Source organism: Pocillopora damicornis, chromosome 4 (genome assembly GCF_964200805.1).
Source record: "Pocillopora damicornis chromosome 4, jaPocDami1.2, whole genome shotgun sequence".
NCBI lineage: Eukaryota > Metazoa > Cnidaria > Anthozoa > Scleractinia > Pocilloporidae > Pocillopora > Pocillopora damicornis.
The window spans coordinates 19891168-19911808 of NC_142673.1; the positions used below are offsets into that span (position 1 = coordinate 19891168).

General features: G+C 36.9%; 2 protein-coding genes across 3 annotated transcripts in view; one reads left to right on the forward strand and one right to left on the reverse strand.

Moving 5' to 3' along the window:
• LOC113686132 (ubiquitin carboxyl-terminal hydrolase isozyme L5-like) overlaps window positions 1-5634 on the forward strand; it is a 7169-nt gene extending 1535 nt beyond the window's left edge. Inside the window, exons 3-12 of one of the 2 annotated variants that reach the window (XR_016186201.1) lie at window positions 363-468; window positions 565-690; window positions 1335-1396; window positions 2151-2281; window positions 3059-3122; window positions 3606-3720; window positions 3848-3880; window positions 3995-4655; window positions 4768-4900; window positions 5453-5634. Coding sequence is in view for 1 of the 2 variants with exons in the window: in XM_089205102.1 (XP_089061228.1) it covers window positions 363-468; window positions 565-690; window positions 1335-1396; window positions 2151-2281; window positions 3059-3122; window positions 3606-3720; window positions 3848-3880; window positions 3995-4132; window positions 4802-4900; window positions 5453-5497 (919 nt within the window). In the remaining variant the exon portion in view is untranslated. The remainder of the gene's footprint in view (window positions 1-362; window positions 469-564; window positions 691-1334; window positions 1397-2150; window positions 2282-3058; window positions 3123-3605; window positions 3721-3847; window positions 3881-3994; window positions 4656-4767; window positions 4901-5452) is intronic. The other variant, XM_089205102.1, reaches the window with a different exon arrangement.
• LOC113686131 (anaphase-promoting complex subunit 5) lies at window positions 5495-20229 on the reverse strand. Its single transcript, XM_027203731.2, has 21 exons — window positions 19186-20229; window positions 18984-19063; window positions 16927-17036; window positions 16503-16704; window positions 15752-15812; window positions 14993-15094; window positions 14532-14740; window positions 13629-13710; window positions 13271-13363; window positions 12867-12934; window positions 12280-12393; window positions 11510-11666; window positions 10759-10833; window positions 10384-10505; window positions 9591-9668; window positions 9144-9197; window positions 8520-8667; window positions 7732-7801; window positions 7010-7105; window positions 6399-6493; window positions 5495-5853 (listed from the first exon to the last, which is right to left on the reverse strand). The coding sequence occupies exons 1-21, from the start codon at window positions 19345-19347 to the stop codon at window positions 5734-5736; spliced, it is 2298 nt and encodes a 765-aa protein (XP_027059532.2). The 5' UTR covers window positions 19348-20229; the 3' UTR covers window positions 5495-5733.
• Window positions 20230-20641: the final 412 nt, after the last annotated feature.

Sequence of the window (20641 nt, forward strand, 5' to 3'; positions counted from 1 at the left end):
TGGAAATAAATGTTTTTTTTTCATTATCAGGGGTTTAAAAAAAAAACTGGTCTACAGCTATCTGTTAGACCTCTAACCACGGTTTGATTAGCCTGCAGTCAGGCTCTTGTGTTTAGGTTTTGCCTTATGGCTTCAGGCTTAGCAGCCTATAACACAATCTCCCCTCTACCTGCTACACATTTCCTTATAAATTAATTATGAGAACTTGACTTTAGATCAAGATGACAACTTCTACTCAATTAGTTTGTATAGTCTCATTACCTGTTTGCAGGATAATGTAAAGATATTATGGGAGGAAGTTTTATGTTGATCACTTCTGGGAGTTAAAGGGTTAAAAACCTTTCTGTTCTTTTTAATTTCAGACCAGTTCATGGTTTAATATTTCTTTTCAAATGGAAGCCTGGTGAAGAGCCTGCAGGGCCTATTGTGCATGAAAGTCGATCTCTTGGCATATTCTTTGCAAAGCAAGTAAGTTCACCTTTTTAAACCACATTTCTTAAATTTCCTCACTGTCAGTACTAGATAGAGCTCATGGTGCATATCTACCTTAAATTATGTTTTTAGGTTATCACAAATGCCTGTGCAACACAAGCAATTTTAAGTGTGCTTCTCAACTGCAATCATCCAGACATGGATCTTGGACCAACCCTGTCAAGCTTTAAAGAATTTGCAGCAACATTTGATTCATCAGTAAGTTCAATTTCTAGAGTTATGCATCACACTCTTGTAAACTGAAATGACCAGGGTTCAACTCTTTGTAAAGTAGGATTTACACCAAGAGTCCAGTAAGATAATTTTTTTGGTCTATTTAGGCTTTAAGCCAATTACTGAATGCCCACACATTTATGAATGTCTTGTTCACTGAAATGAAAAGTGTGCTCTAATCAACTTTTCTGGTAAATTTTTATAATTATGTTTTTTCCCTACACTTAAATATTTCATTCATTCATTTAGATTTCTCTTAAATAAGTAATCTCCAAACATTCCTTTCAAACTTTTAGCTAGTCCTGAGATCATGCTGCCATGTCAAATTCCAAAGTATGTCCCTAAGTTTGATGATTTACTCAATTCTCACTCCTTACAGAATGCATATGCATCACTAGCATTGTGATGAGAATCTAAAGAATGGTCTCTTCTGGTAGTCAAAGGGTTAAGAACATCATGCAGACATGGGTTCAACTCTCTCTAGAGTAAGATTTTCACCCAGAGTACAATACAATTGTGATTTGGCCTTCCTAGGCCTTAAGCCAATTACTGCATGCACACACATTTATAAATGAAATGAATAAAATAATAAATTGTTAATGGTCATTTTGATCTTTTATTGATCACAGTTAAAGGGGCTCAGTCTCAGTAACTCTGATGTTATAAGACAAGTTCATAATGGTTTTGCCAGGTTTGTATCAATATTTACAAAGTGTGCAACTTATTCTTAATACTTTGAAGCATCTCAAAGTAAGTCACAATAAGTATAAGTTACAAGTGGATTTATGGTCATCATAGAGATGAGGTGACAGCAAGATGCTGAAGAGTGTGTTAGAAATCCTAAACTACAAATTGTTTGGTTTCAAGTTCTAATTCTGCATTTAACTTGTGTACTGAAGGTATTGATTGACTTACTGCTTCACAGACAGATTGACAGATGTACTGAGTTACTAACTGATTGACTGACACTAACAGACACACTGACTGACAAACTGACTTACTGTTGAAGGGCTAACGCTCAGAATGTCAGCTTTAAAACTCCAATTTACATCATCAACTCAATTGATAAGACCAAATTGTCTTGACTTACTGACTGATTGATTGACTAACTTACTTTATAACTGACTTACAAAGTGACTGATGCATCAACTAATTCCTGACTGACTAACGTACTGACTACTGTCTTATCAACTGAAAGATTGATTGACTGACTGGCTCACTGACAGACTTACATTGTGTACTGATTGAATGATGCACTGACTGGTTACTGACAGGTGTACTTAATGACTAACTGATTGAATGAATGAGTGACTAATTGATTGATTGACGCAATAATTCAAAAGGCTTCTCCAATTACCAGAGTAACACTATTCAAAGGAAATGTTCAAGTATCCCTAACAAGTTTCACAAAATGTCATTCCTCATCCATTTTCTTGTTACTTCAGGCAACAGATGTTTGAATTTGATGCCAAACTTCCTCCAAAAGACGACAATGTATATCACTTTGTTGCATATGTTCCAATTCTCGGTAAACTTTATGAGCTGGATGGCTTAAGAGATGGGCCTATTGACCTTGGTAATGCTCTTATTGAACTGTACTGTCAAATTTAATCCAATTTATAATTGTAATAGGAATGAGTGAAGTCCAGTTTGGTCTGTGATCATACAGCTGTCCGAGTGATTGTCAAAATTGGACAACTGCAAAGCAAGAGTCTAATTTCTTAATCACGACTATGATTACTGAGAGAATTGAACAACACAAAGTCATCATACCCAGTAATCAAAACCATAACAAAATTTGAAAAAGAAACCAGACATCTGTTATACGTTAAAAAAAAAACCCGTCAACTTGGCAAAATGCATGAGAACAGCACACACACATTAAGCTTACTGTCCATTTACCCAAGCATGACATGTTAACTGTCCTTGTAACTGTTCTACTACACAGTCTAATAGCAAGCCCAATGCACACACTGTCCTATTAGTGCTCTTATTTGGCTGGTGATAACCAATCGCATTCCAGAATAATTTTGTCGTGTACATTATGTACAGCTGTTTGCAATACATATTGAAACACAAATCATGTTATCTATAGATATGAGCCTCTCATTCAGTTCTAACATTTTTTGTATCCATCTCACAGAACTGAACATAAGTTGTTCTCAGTCAACTTGTCACACAGTACAACTTCCAAACATTGATTAGTGTTTCAACATCTTCTGAAAGTTATACATTTCAATCTGTACTAGGCAAACAATTGAGTCAGAGGGAGGTTTAAGTCAGTTGAATTTTTTCTATTAATTTTCTGTGGGTGCAAATTTAAACACTAACTCATTTATTTGTATCTTGTTAGGACCATGTACTCCTGAAAACTGGCTTGCCACATGCAAACCAATCATTGAAACAAGAATGCAGAAGTATGTAGTCCTACAAAGCATTTCTTTTCCCAGTTATAGTTCCTGTTATTTTCAGTAGGTTATTTTTGTTTTTCTGCACAACCAGGTTCTTTAAAAACAACTTTTTACAAAATAGGGTGGGATTTTTCAGGGACAGTAACAAATGAAGCTGTTTGAACATGGAGAAGCTCTAACATGGCTTTGTTTGCTTAACCCTTTAACTCCCGTGAGTGACCAATATCATGCAGACAAGTGGTGAGAATTAAAAAAAATATATCAATTTGGGGATAATTAGTTGATCCAATACTAAATTCTCTGAACTAACATAAAAATTGTATGGTTGACAGTAAGGAGAATTACAAATTTGATCTGGGAAATAAAGGGTTAACTATCTCATTGTGAATACTGAGCAGAGGTAATGCATTTCAACCTGATGGCGACTGTTTGATTGAGGAAAACTATGCACTAAAACCCAACTTTGTTTTATGATTTTTCTAATCTCAGATACTCAGCAGAGGAAATTCACTTCAATCTCATGGCAATTGTTTCATCAAGGAAAGCTCTTCACCTTAAAGACATTGACAGACTAAACCAGAGGAAGCAACATATTCTGGATCAGGTCTGAGCACATTTTATTTCTAACAATTGGTCAGATGAGTATGGATTTTTTTCCTCTGAATTTGACTTTTTCAATCCATCATCAAGTGATAACAAGTTAATTAATTTTCCTAATGCTAATTTTTCAGCTGGAAGAATTAAAAAGCCGGACTTCAGCTGAGGTAATTTTTCAAAACCATAGCTTTCTGTTCTACTCTGTTAAAATTGATGTAAAGTTCTGTCAAGATAGTGAGACCAGTTGAAATACAGCCTTCAATTTTTTTTAATTTTTGCAGGGAGGGGAGGGAATGGAGACAGACCAGATGGCAACATCGGTCAATGATTGTCAGGCTATTTTAAAGAATATCGATGGTGAACTTTCTCGGCTACAGACACTTATTGCTGGAGAAGATGACAAAATGTTGCGATATAAGGTAGGAATTGAATCTTGTTGAAGGCAGATTAAGTAAGAATTTTCAATTGCGCATTACAATCAAATGTTAAAAATTCAACTCTAGATAGATACTGAAAACTGAAAAAAAATAATAAAAATAACAAAATTGTTCACTAAGATGTAAAAATACAAATTAGAAACAAAGAATTAAAAAGCTTTTGCAAATAAAAAAGTCTTAATGGCCTTCTTAAACTTGCTTAAAGATTGGGTGTTTCTGATAGAGCCTGGAAGATCGTTCCACAATTTAGGGGCAGCCACATGGAAAGATCGATCACTGAGTGTGGTGAGTGTTTTACCCCTGCAAGGAGCAAGGAGTAAGCTGTCATTGGAACGTAAATCATATCTTCGGGTGTCTCTAACAGAAATCTGGTGTCTCTAACAGAAGTTAGCTCACTGTTTGCATGTGTGAGGTCATCACTCAATGATACATATCATAAACACAATTTCATGCATAACTGACACATTAAAAATGGCTCCTTTTTCCTTTACATTGGTAAGGTGATGTTCCACAATGAGTAAATGTGCCACCCCCCCTCTTTAAGTTCCTTATCTCTCCTGTTTGAACAAGAAAGATTGAACTCTTCTGTTTAAACAGAAATATCCAATTTTTTAAAGCAAAAACTTTCTCTTGAATTCTTGAAAATTTCAGGTTGAAAACATAAGAAGAAAACACAATTATCTACCACTGATTATGGAACTTCTAAAAGTTCTGGCCAAACAAGGAAACCTGGTGCCATTGGTGGAGAAAGTATGTTAACCTTGTGAGGCATTTTTATGACCTATTTTATCTCACTCTGGCTGCAAAAGGAAATGCAACTTCCTCACAAAGAGATACTAATGCCCTGGAAAAAGAAATCTTTTAACAGAATTTGTGTGCACTGAGTCAGATTGAGATCCACATTCACTTTACATCTTGCAAGTTGTAGTTGCATTCTTGGTCAAGACAAGTTTTTCATATTAGTTTTTATCCCATACCAAACTTGTATGGCCAGCGTACAAAGGAGGCAAAGCATATGAACAGGAGGCAAAGTGTGATTGTTAGGATCTGGGAGGGAATTAGTTTGTTAATTAATTCCACTTCATGCTAATTTATTACAACAGTGTTTTGTGTTTCACAAACTGGACAAGTTTTGGTAGTCTTGTTGTTCATTGCCATGTGAAAGCTCCTCAGCATCTTTATAATGACTTGGCTCATTTTTCAAGATTTGAGGGATTGTGGTCATCTTCCTATGGTGATTTTTAGGTAATAAAATTTTGGAAGTCTCTTCACTTGTTCAGATATACTTTGTTTTTCTTTCAGGCAAAAGAGGAAGTACAGGCCAAGAAGGCAGAACAGGCTAAATAAAGCAATGAGATGTTTCTTTTGTTTCTTAAGCAACAACTGTACAGCAGCAATTTATGGGTTATTAAAAAGTTTCTGTATGTTTTGTACACACCTGTTATTCCATGGATAATATTAAACTAAATTTCCCTTTAATGAAAGCACTGTTTCCTTGTTTATTTGTCCAGCAGACAATTCCTTAACAACACCACGCTTGCAATTCCTTGCTATGCTTTCTCAACCGCTAAAACGATATCTACTTATAAAACAAACAGTGAAGACCGGGCGCTGTATGCTGGTTGTCTTTGGATTATTTCACAGCACTCAGCTGCACAGGCATTTCTCTCGATGGTGAAACCCAGCTCATCGTATATCCTCGCCTAAGAAAAGAGAAAAACCGTCATTTTAAGAAGTAAATGCTAAGAAAAAGTTGAGCAGGGACTAGTCCCCAGAAAGAGGTCCCTGTTCTTTGTCTCCTGTCAATGAGTAAGTTACAAACGTTCTGAGGCTCTGGGCCTTCTTTAGAAGATAGCTAGAATAGAAGACGCCGAGTTAATTTTAAAAACCTTTTGACGTGGTATTAATGCGGAAGTAGGAAAGAGACACCCATCTTCGCCATAGTAAACTTCCCTAAACACCGCGCCGACTAATACACACATTTTAAATCAAATTCCGTAAGTAATCTGGAATGGCTTTGGTTTTGCCTTTACATGGCCCTGTCGTTGGTCTACAAGCTCGAGCCGCTCTCTCAACCAATCAGATGCAAAGCTAAACACCATCGCATGGTGGTTGCTCATGTTCCTCTAAGCGCGAGGTCAGTCACGTGTTTGCTTTGTTCTCATTGGTTCCGTATTATCCGAAACTTTTTATGGCTTTAATTTATGACCCCTAAATCATCAGACGCGACTCTTGGCTTAATCGTCACCTGAAAGTATAAGACATCTCTGGTTTTGTCGGCAGCCCCTAACTTCCTAAATCCTTTCACGATCCTTTCCAGCGTCGGCAAAGCAGAACGCAAGTCTAATGAATACAGAAACAAGAAATGTAAGTAACTTTTCTTTCTGACTTGAGTTGCAATGCGTTTCAAGACACTAGCAACATTTCTAAGGTATCACAGACGTTATCGAATAAACGAGGACACGAAAGCACTCTTACAATAGCGACAGCTGCCTATTGGCTTTACTGTTGCAACAGAGATAATAAAAAGCACCCATGGAAGAAGCTTGTTTTCCTGCCACCAGTACAAGGGGAATTCGCACCATTTTTAAAGCAAAATGCCTGCGCCATAATTTCGCTCGCAAGGTTTCGCTAGAGCCAGTTTTGCGGGTGCAAATTTCTCTTCGATCAACCAAACCTCCTATGTCAAGTTATCCACAGACGCAAATTTTTTTAAACAAATTCCTTGTTCGAATAATCGGAACTTATTAAAGAGGAATTTGTTAACATCCTTCATCGACACTACCCAGGATAAATTACTACTGCGAGTGCGACATTATGCATTATCCGATAAAATACTATTCTCGTTGCTCTAGTTACCAGTTTCACGGCGGCTCTTATCCTGATTTTGCGATGAGGCAGTCAGCTGACACTTGACCAACAAAAACCGAGCACAGCACTGCACGTACAAAGAACCTGCGGATAAGGAATGACCGACGTAACATTGCTTTGTCATGTGAATGACTGCAATTTGTTAACTGAATCACTTTACAAAGAAAACATAACTTCGTTGGAGATGATTGTGATCCAGTAATTCTTGGGTTGTAATTCGGGTGACATTTTTACGCTGCATACAATCAGTTATTTTTGAGCTCTTGCAAAAATGACAGAAACCTTTAATCTTTGAATGTTCGTTTTTAAGTACCTGACACTGTCATAGTAAAACGTAAGTTAAGTCTGTATTTGAGTCCAGTGGCCCACTCTCCACCCAGCCGGAGCTTATTCCGGTTTCCTTTGCTTGAAGAGACGAAGAGAATCACTACTCCTCCATGGATGGGATGCAAATCCATCGCAGGGTTACCCCCCAGTAATTGCTTCCCTGGCAATTTGCCAGTACCCATTAATACTCCTGTGTGGAGAGGGGCACTGTGACAGTAACATGTTTAGCTTTAGAACACAACACATTGACCCTGCCAGGTCTCAAACCCAGACTTCTCGACCCGGAGTCCAGCGCACTGACCACTAGGCCACCACGCCTCCTCCTCACATTGACATACCATGGTCAGTGTGGGAATTTACATAATTAAGAGCTCTCAACTCACCATGTGATAGGATCTGAACCATGGTTCTCTTAATCAGAGCCACAGCTTTTTCTGGTAAACCTAAAGATAGCTGAAAGAGACAGTGTGGTGTTTTACGTTACTGCTACAGTTAGAGTGAATGATGACAGTTTATGATGTTCGATAATACCATAAAACTAATTTTTATTGAGTATATAAAGAATTTGTTTGCGGTACTAGACTGTGATTGGCCAAGAAATGATTGTGCTGTTTTCACAAACAATAGAATGCAGAATTGAAACTAATCGTGACTTAATTACTCGCGTTTCCCGTGCTAAAGATCATCTCTTCACTTTGAGCTCTGATTGGCTGCTTATGATACTTTACTTTCCTCTGATTGGCCGTTGTGAAGGTATTGAGGTCACGTTAAGGTTGCGTAACCAAAAGTACTATTCCCTATTCAACAAGTTAATGACAAGAAAAAGTTGTATCAAACAAATGCCAGACTACTCGAGAGCTTGTGGACGTGCAACCGTAAGCGAACTTGTTCGAAAGGAGGTTTTAACCCACCTAAAAACATATATACCTTTAATAGTTGTTTAAGTCACTGATGCGATGCATTACATTCACGAATACAAACGAAAAAAACGCGTACACCGAACGAATGCATCCAAAATTGAACAAAGCTTTTCACTTGAACGCTCCTTTGGCTCACTGAAAACTGAATCCGATTTAAACCAAGACTCAACTTGTATCAATATCTAAGTTTAACAACAAGAAAATACCTTGTAATACAGTTAATAGTTTTCTCGCCATTGTAAGTCATATACCTGGATTTGTGCAATGTAAAGTGAGGCTAAAGCAGCGGAGTTGTCCATGTAGTGTGAGCATGAGGTGGTCAAGCAGTCAAGAGCGTGAGGCAATGCAGATACTGGGTCACTCAGCAACAAAAAGAGCTGCGTTAGGGCTAAAAGAATTCTGAGGGTAAATGAAAACAATACAGACATGAATACTCATCACCGGGAACTGGTCAAACTGCGGTAGGTGCAGTTGTTTGGTGATAAGCACACTGTTATATGATTAAGAAGTTTGTAACAGTCTTGAGTACATGAAGAGAGCATGACATTGGAGTGGTCCAAAAACGATATTTCAGTAACAGCTCATTAACAAGTCAAGCATTCCAAATACGTAAATTAAGACACTAATGATCAAGATCAATGTCTAGCTAAAAGTGTAGCAAATAGTTCCAAATTGCACGGAAACGTCCAAAATTGCATGAAACCGTTGGAAACCCGGCGAAACCAGAGAAGGAGGGAGCTGGAGGTTGATTAAAGGGCAACGTTAAAAAAAATGTTTCTAGCTCAATTGACAATTTACATAGACTGCTTCTTTGAGTTTACATTTAAATTCTATCAAGGTTATCATGGCTCTTGAAAAGGAATATCTCACAATACCTTGCTTTGTATTCAGCAGCTGATTTCTTCTCATCATTGAGGAACACCTTTTCTCTGGAATAAGCCATTTTGTGAGTCAAAAGGATTTTCAAAAATCAAAGAATTTGCATTTAAATGTAAAAACTTATACTTAGAATAAAGGGAGTAAGTTCCTAAAGAAACTGTGTTGCTGCATAGTTGGGGTTATGGCCCCACAAAGACCCTTCTTTAACGCATGAGAGTGACAAGAAACCAATTTCTCCTAACGGTAACATTGCTCAATCAAACATATGGGTCATGAAGATAAAAGGAGATGATCACCAAGTTAGCACGCTTTTGATTGTGTAATAAATTCCTCTTGTCTATGACATGACCCCTGAAAATTACCAGTAAGTCCCCGCTTAGAGATGTAACACTTTCAACTATCCTCTTTACAGCAGGTTGTGTAAGTTTCATGTATATTGTTACCTTGAGCTTTCAAGTAGCTTCTCTAACCTAGGAAATGCTGTGGTGTAGTCTCCTAAGTGAAGCAAATTCAAAGCGGACCTAAAAGAGAGAAAGATAACTTTTATCATGGCCTAATTCATTTTTCTTCTTTTTACTGGCCAGGGGCTCTCAGATGATCTGTAAATAACTGCCTACAATACTAAGAAGTTGTACCGTCCGTCACACTGTGTTTTGATTCCAATAATCATAATTCTCCTCAAGCACAGTTTGTGCCCTTGCTCTCCTGCCAAAAATGACAATTCACTTTCCTATGCTGTCAAAAAGTGATTCTCAATTGTCCCACACGAACGTGACGTGTCAGTGCCAAGCAGTTCAATGATCTACCGAAGCCGAAGGCTTAAAACAGTTTTAGCAAGAAAAAAAAATCAGATTGTTGGGATTTCAGCAAAATGTAAAAGCTCCTAAAATGTCTAATTTCCAGAGGCCCCTTGCGCTTGTAAACGGACTCATTCATGTAGCTAAAGGAAGTTTCTCTTCCACAGGTTTACCATAACTTAAACACGGATGAAACTTAACCATAAATTATCAGTACGTGATCCATCAAAAACTTGAAGACAACAGACAAAAGTTTCAGCCAGAAGAATCATGTTGCAGTGAGAAGGGAGAACAAAAGTAAGTATTCAGATCTTTGGAAGTCAAAAGTGAGAACTTTAACGCGTGATAAGTAAGAAAAAAACCGTATTCCCTCAGTGTATGGTACACTCCCTAAAAACAGCCCTATGGCAAGTGAAATAATTAACTAAAACTTATTTACCTATACTCGGCTTCAGGTTCATCTAGCGCTGCTAATTGTTCAACACACGCTTTTGCTCTCTCCATGTTACCTTGAAGTAAAGCTTTATTGTGATCTATGACAGCTCCTGTTGTCATCCATAGCTGTTCACACAATTACAGAGAAAAGACATAAAAGAGGAAGGTGTAGAAATGAAAAGTTTTGCACTCCAATTTCTTGTTGGTCTTGCTGCTAAAATGATATCACTGATGGAAAAAAGACCAAAGATTCTCAATCTTAAATTTTGGGCTTCAAGCGTGAAGTTTCAAAGACTAACAACCATTCTGATCTTTGAGTGCTTTATTGAACAAATACAAGCTAATTTTACTATCAGCAACTTGACGAGATTCTGCTCACCTGAGATAACCTAGAATGTTCAGGAAACTTTGTTCTGCAAAATGATAGGATATCTGAGGCCTCTTGAAACATTCCCTGCAACAACAAACAGATGGTTTATGAGGTTAACTAAAATTTCTTCATTTTGTTTGAAAAAAAAAGGTAATTGGAAGAGCACATATGGAATATTTTAGCTGCTTTTTACCTGTCAGTGGATGACTTACTATGACATTTTGGTTGTTGTGCAAATAATTGCCTGTTTGTTGGCTGGCTATTTTTCAAGAACTAAACATTCACATAGTTGTATAGAGGACCTTGCTCTATACTAGGAGAGAGCCAAAGGTCAATAGTCCAAAAGCCTTTTCCAGATGTCACAGAGCGCCCATGAAAATTAACTGAAGAAATTATTGAAAGGCCATCTCAACATGAATAAGTTTCCTCTGTAGTAGTAAATGGGTATCAAATGTAAATGTTTCCTTATCTTTGGCTCTTTTTTCCTTGCATGTGCTTTGAGCATGAACTTTCAGCCTCTTTCAGATTGGCAGCTTTTTCCAGGCAGTTTTCCCCACCCCTTCCCTCCCTCTTTCCACTGTTTATTCAGTGTGATGGGTGCCTGTTTCCCTTTCCAGCCATATCAGCAGTCTCCATCTAGGAGCTGGCTGCTAATGGTGGAAGCTTCTGGATGTCTCCGGCACCCAACCTCCACTTAGCCTGCAGTTGTTAACACAGTTAAAAAAGGAAATTTTATTAAAATCTCTTCAGTATAGCTTACTCTGTCAGCATGTTGTTCTGCAAGACTACACAGTGACAGACATGTGGCTTCTGCACTTTGTATACCAGCTGCACCTCTACTAACAGATGTCATTAAGTCACTGCTGGCTGAAGCATTTTGATGAAGTGCAAACTGGGTGAAGATACTTGCAATACAACTGAAAAAAGAAAATGAGAGTATCAACAAAGAGAATGACAAAATGTGTTTGTTCATGAAGGTTAAGATTATCAATTAAAGTTTAGTTGTCAAGGGTTACTCTCAACTGTAGAGTCAAGGGTTACTCTCAGTTACAGAGTCAAGGTACTTTCTCAGACAATGAGGTTGAATGCCTAGGCATTGGTATATGACATATAGCATGATAGTTAGCTGCTATTGGTGCATTTTGGCATTCTCTTATTGGTGTGTATCATATGACCTTTAGTGCCCTACACCTGCTTTTACTGAAAAACATCAGATGCAAATCCCCCCACCTCCCCACCCTCAATGAGGACTGTATATGATAGAACAATAAAATTATCCTTAAGTCAAAAGTGGTCCATGTGGCACTCAGTTAAAGAATCTATTCTATAAAAACTCAAACTAACCCTTCTCTAGACCCAAAGTAAATATTGCAATTTCGAGTAACTCTCCCGTACTGCCAATAGAGTTTTAAAAAGAAGCTAATTAAATGAGTTTTGAAAAGTAGATCCCTGCAAGTAGTGGATGCCAAAACCTCTCAGGGTACATATCCTGTGAGATAGAAACTTTTAATATAACTGAGTAAAACTTACTTTTTACCATAGATCTGCCAAATAGCTGCCTGTTGGACATGTGCTGCAGAGTTCAAGTCACCTAATGCTTTCTGAGAGTTGATGATATTGATTTGGGTAAGGTTTTGTAGAACTCTGATGAAAAAAAAAGTGACGTACATAAATACAAAGCTTTGATATTGTATGTCTTGATAGTTTGTACATGAAATCAAAAATATCAATGAGGTAAAAAAATTGTCCAAGTTTTAAAAAAGCTATCTCAGGAAACAGAGCAGATTGCAATTTGAAAGTCCAGATGTAGAGAAAGACCTATTTTGTCTTGTCACAAGTGTGGGACGAGGAAAAAATTCTGAGTTCCCATAAGGAATAAAACCTCAAACCTTGAGATAAATGCAAAGCTTTGATCTTTCTTCATTTCTTTACAAGTTCAAAACATACAATCTTTCTTATTCTATTTACAGATGCTTAAAGTATCTCAAGAAAAATTCGTATCTTCACATCCACAAAAATAAGATAAAATTATTCTTGAAGCTTAAAGCCAAGTTTAAAGTCGTTGTCATGCGCATTCAAAATTCTAACACCTAAAATTACATAATGCCATATCTTACTTAGGGGGTGGTACTCCAGCCATGGCATCATACTGACAGTGATTCAACATTCCAAGAGAAGTCAAGTACTGAACAATAAAAGTGATAAAACACAAAAAAGGCGAAGTATACAATTAAGAAATACAAAGCAAACACAACCAACAATATACCTGAGTGTATAGGGATCTCAAAATTCAGTTTTTTTTAAACACAAGTCTCAATGCTGGTGTTTCTCAAAGATCTAATTAAAAGTAACTTTGTGTCTCTGAATGCATAAGAAAGACTGGTTCTCCTTTTCTATGACTTTCTGTAAGTTGTATTTCACATAGCATTTTCTTCAATATAATTTTGTAAACTGGGAGGTATATACCACTGCAAGACAAAGTATGAAAAATAATTCCAAAATACACCTTAATTCTACTTACAGGAATTTTGAGCTCAGCAGCCCTTGCAACAAATCTGTCCAACAAAAGCTTTGCTTGAGAACTGCCATCCATTTCTAACCGATAAAGCCATCCCTGAAGAAGCCAGAAATCATCATATCTCATGAAATAAAAAAAGTAACATAATATTGAAAATCATACTTCAGTCAAAAGTCTAGTATACAAAATTGCATGAAAAACTTTCTTTTCTATATAGAAAATTTTGATTGTTCTTACAAACCCAAGCTATGACCCATGATTTTTACTATGTAGTCAGTAGAGATTTGGCAAATAAACTGCTTGATTTTTGGCTTTAATAATATTACCGAACAGAACTAAACAATGGTTAAATGTAACTTGCCAAACAGTGCTCCAAACAAACATGATCATTGGTTTCCTGTGCAATTTGAATGGCTTCCTTCAAAGCTGCTAGTGCTTCTTCCCTGAAAAACAGTTTGGAATTCCATTTATCTCACTAAATAGTAACAATATTTAACCATCCTTACAGATATAGAAAGTCTAATGTGAACGTTTGTACCAAGGGTTCTGTTCATTACATTAATTTGTTTAATAGCCTTACATGATAAGTATAAAAACAAGCCTGACTCATGATCATATAGCTACAGACTGAGGCGTATCCCAGTTTCTGTAGCATTGAGTGTCTGGGTGTATCTCCATTCTCTTTCTCTGGATGGGATGTTACTTTATCTCAGGTTGCCCCAAGCATTTTGCTGGAGGTTAACTTATTGATCGTCTCACTCCCAAGAGTGACCAACAATCAATTTCTTCTTACAGTAACCATAATTTTTTAAGCAGAGAGGTCAAGGGAAGAAAGAAAAATACCAACAAGGTGATACTCCTTGATTAAACATCAAGTTCTCAGAACTAAAATCATAAGCAATATATGGAGAAGCTACAAAGAATTACTATTTAGATATTTGTGGGAAAAAAGGGTTAATACTCCTAGGTGGATAGGCACAATGACATCAGCATTACACCCAAGGTCTTGAACTATCTCTTTCTCAATCCAGAGTCCATTGCCCCAATAATTAGTCCTCCCTCTAACCAAATGCTTTTCCTGTACCCCCAGTAGGAGACTATATTGTAGGTTCAACAAGGGCTAAAAAGAGTTTTCACAAGAATTGACAGCAGAGGAGGGTTGGCTAAATTATTTCCAGATGCAACATGACCACAGAAAGTTTTCCACATGACTGACACTTATGATATATAAAGTCTGTGTTACATGATACCCCAGTCTACATACCTGTGACCAAATTGGCAGTGGAGTGCAGCCAGGTTCAAGGCAGCATATCTGAATCTGTGGCACCTCTCAGGCTCTGTTCCTTCCGAACTTGAGGCTATTTTTATGGCTGACTCCCTGTGCCATTGTTGTTGATCAAAATAATGATAGAGACTGTCAAGTGCTCCTTTAAATTCCTTGGCTCTTAGACAGTTGAGAAAAGTTGCATAGTGCTGTTGATAGAGAAACACATAACTAGATGATTTTACCAATTGTTTTATAATCAGTTCCAAGGATCTTGCTCATGATAAAAAAGTATAAGTATGCAAGACACATCTGATAAAATTATGAATCCATCATGAGGACTGGCTCACCAACAAGTTCTCTCTAGCTCACCTAATAAAGGATCTAACTACAATTTCAGAGCTGTAGTTCTGTCTCTATTGTTTCTTTAAAAGATTTATAGATGAACATAAAAGACTTACAGTCTCAGCAATGTCAGGAGAAGCTGTTAAAATATCTGCTATCCTTAACTGCAATTCAGGGGGTGGTAGGGCTTCTTGTTCAGTGGTCTGTATCAGAGACACCTTGAAAAAGAAAAAAATAAATGTGACTTGTGGTGGGTAATAATCCCTTTCCCTATGCTCAAATGCCCCACAAACATCTAGAATCTGAGAAAAAACATAACTTTTATTGCAGTTTACTTATTATTATGTATTTTACAGTAAGTAAGTAATGTGATTCAATTCTATCCCTAGTTGAAAGTCTATTTTCAATTGATTGTACAAGCAAAAAGCCTAAACACTAATAAAAGTCAATAAAATTTAAACCCCCAAAAAATTTTTATAATTAAAAACCAAAATGAGGTTTAACCACAACAAATACACATGAAACCCATGCAGCCCTAATATGAGTTCCCTCTTACTAACTGAAAAGACATATTTCATAAACATCTCAAAATTCATCTCTTGACAAACACTTCCCTAACAGCTTCACTAACCTTGCATTTTTGTTTCATATTTGAGATATTGTAAACTCAATTGGTAATTTTGTGAAAAATAAATTACATGTTCCATTGGCCTAACTGCACCAAAGAAATCTATTAATCATTTGAATTGATCACCCCTGAATGTTTCATCAATTCAAGATTTCCAATTTACTAGTTTATATATCCTTTACAAAATTCAACTAATGGATCTCCACTTTCTATCAAAGGCTAAGTGACAATAAATGTATTATATTACCTGATTAGCCAGAAAAAACTCTGCTTGCCTGTTTGTAACTGGACCATGGAGGACAGGATTTCTAAAAGCATCCAGGAAATTACACATCCTTATTCATTAAGTAAATAGTATACTAGTCTAATAAGCGTGGCTAAAGATATGAAGTTTTAGACATGTGTCTATTCTGACTTAGGGACTACTCTATTATTTCATCACTGACACAAACTGAACCAGTAAATAAAATATAAATGTGTAATATGCTCTTGTGGTGTGTCATTCCCATTTCTTGTGCTGGTAAATACAACTCCTAGATTATACAAGATGTATATCAGAAACTAGAATCTAAAATGCTAGAAATGTTTTGAAAATGACAAAATTATTACTTCTAAAACTTTTCTGCACTGCATCAGTTGCAATCTCAAAACAGCAAGAGATCCTTAGACTTTCTTATACACCCTCACTCCCCCCCCCTGACCCCCCAAAAAATAAGAAGCTTTTCTTGATGATGATGATGAAAACTTGGCTATCCTAACAATTCTGATATTCCAATCAAGCAATAAAATGGAAAGATTTGTTGAACACCAGAAATGATGACAGTTCTCTTTAGAAACATGCTTCTGTGTTAAGTCTGTCCAAAGAGAGTATTCTAGTTATATAAGTACCCAAGTATGGTATTTTCAGTTGATATACCCCCCCCTTCCATCTGTTTCTACCCTTTAATAGCAAGGGACATCACTCAGCAGCCAAGAAACACCAAAACCATTTAGCTAACCTAGACATGTTGATAACTTTTCCTTCATCTTCGTTTTCTGTACTCTGCATGCTAACATCTAAACTGATATCCAATGCCTCCTCATCTGCATTATGTTTAAGTGTTTCCATCCCTATATAAACTTTCATCTGATCCACAAAATGACTCACTTGACCAAATGTCATCTTGTTAAATGATAAAGTCATTCGTCTTGTGAAAAGACCTTCAGATCAAAGTCAAATAGTCATCATAAACTGAAATTATATTGGATGAGTAAAATAGGTAATGAATTTAAAGAAATACAGTGATTCTTAAGTTTAATAAGAACACATTTTTTTCTCTATACCAGTAGGATCCTCACTATAGCCTGTGATAGATCTTGACTCTCAAAATTCTATCATTGACATCAAATGTACCAATTTCAATTTTTAAGCACAACACATACCAAACAGGCTCTTCTTATGCAAAGCAGGCTCTTGTCCAGTTAACAGGTCCTCCAGTGACTGAAAGAATTCTGAAAGGCCAGACACTCCAGTCTTCACACAGTTTTGTAAGCTACATGGTATAAAGCAGAATTAGAATATTATTAAAAAGGTCGCTGTAAGTCATCATAGTGAATAAAATTGTAGTATAGTATAAAAATTTTACCCTTTAAGCCCCACCAATGACTGAGACCAAGTAATGAGAATAAAGAAAAATAAAATATCAATTACGGGATTATTAGTAAATCCAATTCCAAAGTCTCCAAACTAACATCATATGAATTGTATGACAGACTAATGAGATCTTGACAGTTAAAGGGTTAAGTCATGATAAAGTCACTTTCAATATAGACCGAAAAGTACAAAATAAAACCAGTACCTTGTTCATACACATGTAAACAATTGGGAGAACTTAAGAAAAGTATGAAAACACTTGATTACAGCTCAGAAAGGGCTGTGTATAGGAGCAGTGAATAAAGAGAGTAGAGGGTAAATTTCTACATGAACTGTGGGTGGTGCTGCAAAGCTGGAGGGGTATTACAAGGCTTTATCACCTCAGTTGATAAATAATTATGTAAATTGGTCACCATAACAAGTTTCAAAGCTGATTTTTTTTTTTTAGCATTAGCCCTTCCCCAAAGAAAATGGAGGACTTGTGGGCTGTGTGTATGTTTATAATTATGTATCTAAAGGGTAAACACTTGAAATGTCTGCTTTGACACTCTTTGCAGTGGCCAATTTATATCATCAACTCAGTTGATAAAACCTTAATTATCTGTTTGTAGAAGCAGACAGCTTCCTTGATGCCTGAAGTTTTCTGTTTACTCTGCTAGATTTTCTTGGTAACTGTTACCAGGGTCACAACTCAAAACTGAACTGACAAGAATCTTTGAGAATCCCAAAGTGAAACTTGATACTCGGTCCCATCCACTCTCTAAACCACTACCCAATTAAAATCTTCAAGAAATCCATTTTCAGGTTTACAAATCTTTTTTTCAATCAGCACTGCAAAGGGTGGAGAGGGTGGGAGGAACAAAAGACTCTCTGCAAAGCCTCTGATTGTAACCTGCATTAAGTCATTGCAGAGCCTTTTACCTACAGACAGGTGTTTTTCAGTTCAGGAAACACTCTTTAATAAGATTCTTTCGTAACCAGGACATTTTACAAGCCCCAAGAAGTGGTTGTTTCCCTGATGACAAGGTCTCAACCTTCCCAAAAAGTCAAGGTAACTAAGGAGAGGCTCCATTTCCACCTTCTTCCCTCAAACCTTTGATCTCTTGAAGTGACTGGAAAATGGTTTCTCCTTATAATATAAACCCTGCATCACACTTTAGGGTCACAAGATTAAAGGAAATGATCCCAAACGGTAGAATCTCTGATTGTTAAACATATTCTCCATGTCAGCACCTTAACCTTTTAGCTCTCAGGAGTGATTGACATGTAACTTCTCCCTATAATATCCATACCTTATCCAGCAAAGAGATAGTGAGAATTGTCAAACTTATCAGGTGCAGGTTGTTGTCTTGATCTAATGCAAAATTCTCATAATTAAGTTACAGGGAAATGTGTAGCAGCTAGAGGGGAGAATTGACAATCAGATCTTGGGAGTTAAAGGGTCAACAAATGTATGGAGAACAGTATGGAGAATCTGCATACTTACATTTGGGCCATAGAAAGTGAATGCAACATATTTATGCTCTACAAGCTAAAAACAGTCTTAAGGAATTAAATAAGGCCAAGTATCTCACCTTAAAAACGAATCTCACGTCTGCATGAAGCTTTATTAAAAAATAACTAATTAAATTAATTAATAGTGTAGTTTGATCGTCCGGGTGAGTGTAGTCCTGAGAAGGATTTTTGTCGGTAGTGGTGACTGACGTTTCGACAACCTGAGCGGAAGTCATCATCAGAGTCAAGTGAAAGGTTGTTGTTCGACTGACTCATTCGACTGACAACAACTATTACATGTTACCCCCGGGTTCAAACCATTTACTGTATTAAATTAATTAAGTCGTCTGACCTTTTCAGAAGCAGATCCTTAAGGCCGACATCCACCGCAGTAAGCCGCTTGCACAACTCGTTTAATTCCAAATCTGGAGTCTGAAAGCGAAAAATAGTGGTTGCACAGTATTAACACTTACCACTGCGATAGTTAGATCAAGCAACCTCTCATAACATAGTTACAAAGGTAGATGAAGTACATGCATTTACGTGTACTATACCTCAAACAATTCCAATAAAAGCAAGGATAGTTTATATCTGCATCTTTTCATACATTCTAAATCTTCTTCGTCTTCCTCATCGGTGGAGCCCATGAGCTTGATGAAAATCAAAAGAGATACCTTGTGAGGAGAAACCCAGTCTTTTTGTGACTTTGTCGCCATTTTGAAAGTTCTCCTATTTGAACATTAGCGCCAACCTCTCGAGCTCAACTACTTAGGGAGGGGTAGGTCAAAAAAAACCTCTTACATTGCCTAGAGGGGTAAAAGACTGACCCTTTCTCATTCAAACAAATACTTACCCATAAGTTCAATTTTAATTTGTATATTGTAAAGGGAATGGTGAAAAAACACTTAATTCTATATTTGAATCAAGGTGAGTTTCATTTGAGATAGTTTTCCCTACCTCCTTCCTACTAAGTCAAATATGAAACTACCCAGAAGCCCTGGCGAGTAGCGTTCAAAACGACAATGAAAATGGCGGCTGAATCATGGAAAAGAGTTGGTACATGACATCAAGCACGAATTTGTGGCTTGTCTATCAACGAAAACGATTTTCGTAGAATGATTTTTACGCTCAAAGAAGTCATAAAATGGCTGGGACTATCGATCTTCGAGCTGTGGCTTCATATAGTGGCAATTTTTGTATTTTCAGTTCTGGTTGCCGTGAAATTGGAAGGCGGAACTTTATCATGGTGGACAGTGTTTGTTCCTTTGTTTGTGTGCGATGGATGCGTGGCTTACTTCACAGCTATCGTTTTCATAAGACTCTGTTTGATAGGTGATCGACGTTTAGCGGGAAAAAGAACCGCGTGGAGCTTATTACTGTTAACTTTGTTGTTAAGTTATAAGATACTTCTCTGTCATCGACTTGAAAACTACATTGTTAGAGATTATGCTGTTATACACGTTCCCCTGTTCCTTCTCTTATTGGTCCTCGCTGTGCGAGCTTGTCAAGTCGACTGCTAATGATCGAAGTGAAATACTCCAAGTCAGCATGATCATACGTTCGAACTTCATATTACTAGCACAGCCACATCACGTGATGAAATACAGAGGGCAACACGGCGATCTATTGACATTCGTAGATGTAGAAGTTGAAGTCAAGGTACCATCCATGCATGCGATCTCGACAAATACAAATATCTGATTCGCGCATTTAAGTAATTGTGACCACATTACTCTGTACATTGAAACGCGTTAAACGGAAAATTGTCATTAGAAAACAATGTATAGGTTACCGGCTATGGATTTATTTGACAGCTGTCCATTTAGAAAGCTGAAATCGAGGAAATGCGTTGTTTCCATTTAAAGTTAGTCGTGTACATTTGCCAAAATAGAGTTAAATTGAATTAATAAAATTTTCAACACAGGAAAGTAACAAATAAAGTTTGTAAATAGATCATTTTGACATGATTGACCTTACATAGTCTGATCAGAATTAATTTCTTCTTTCATA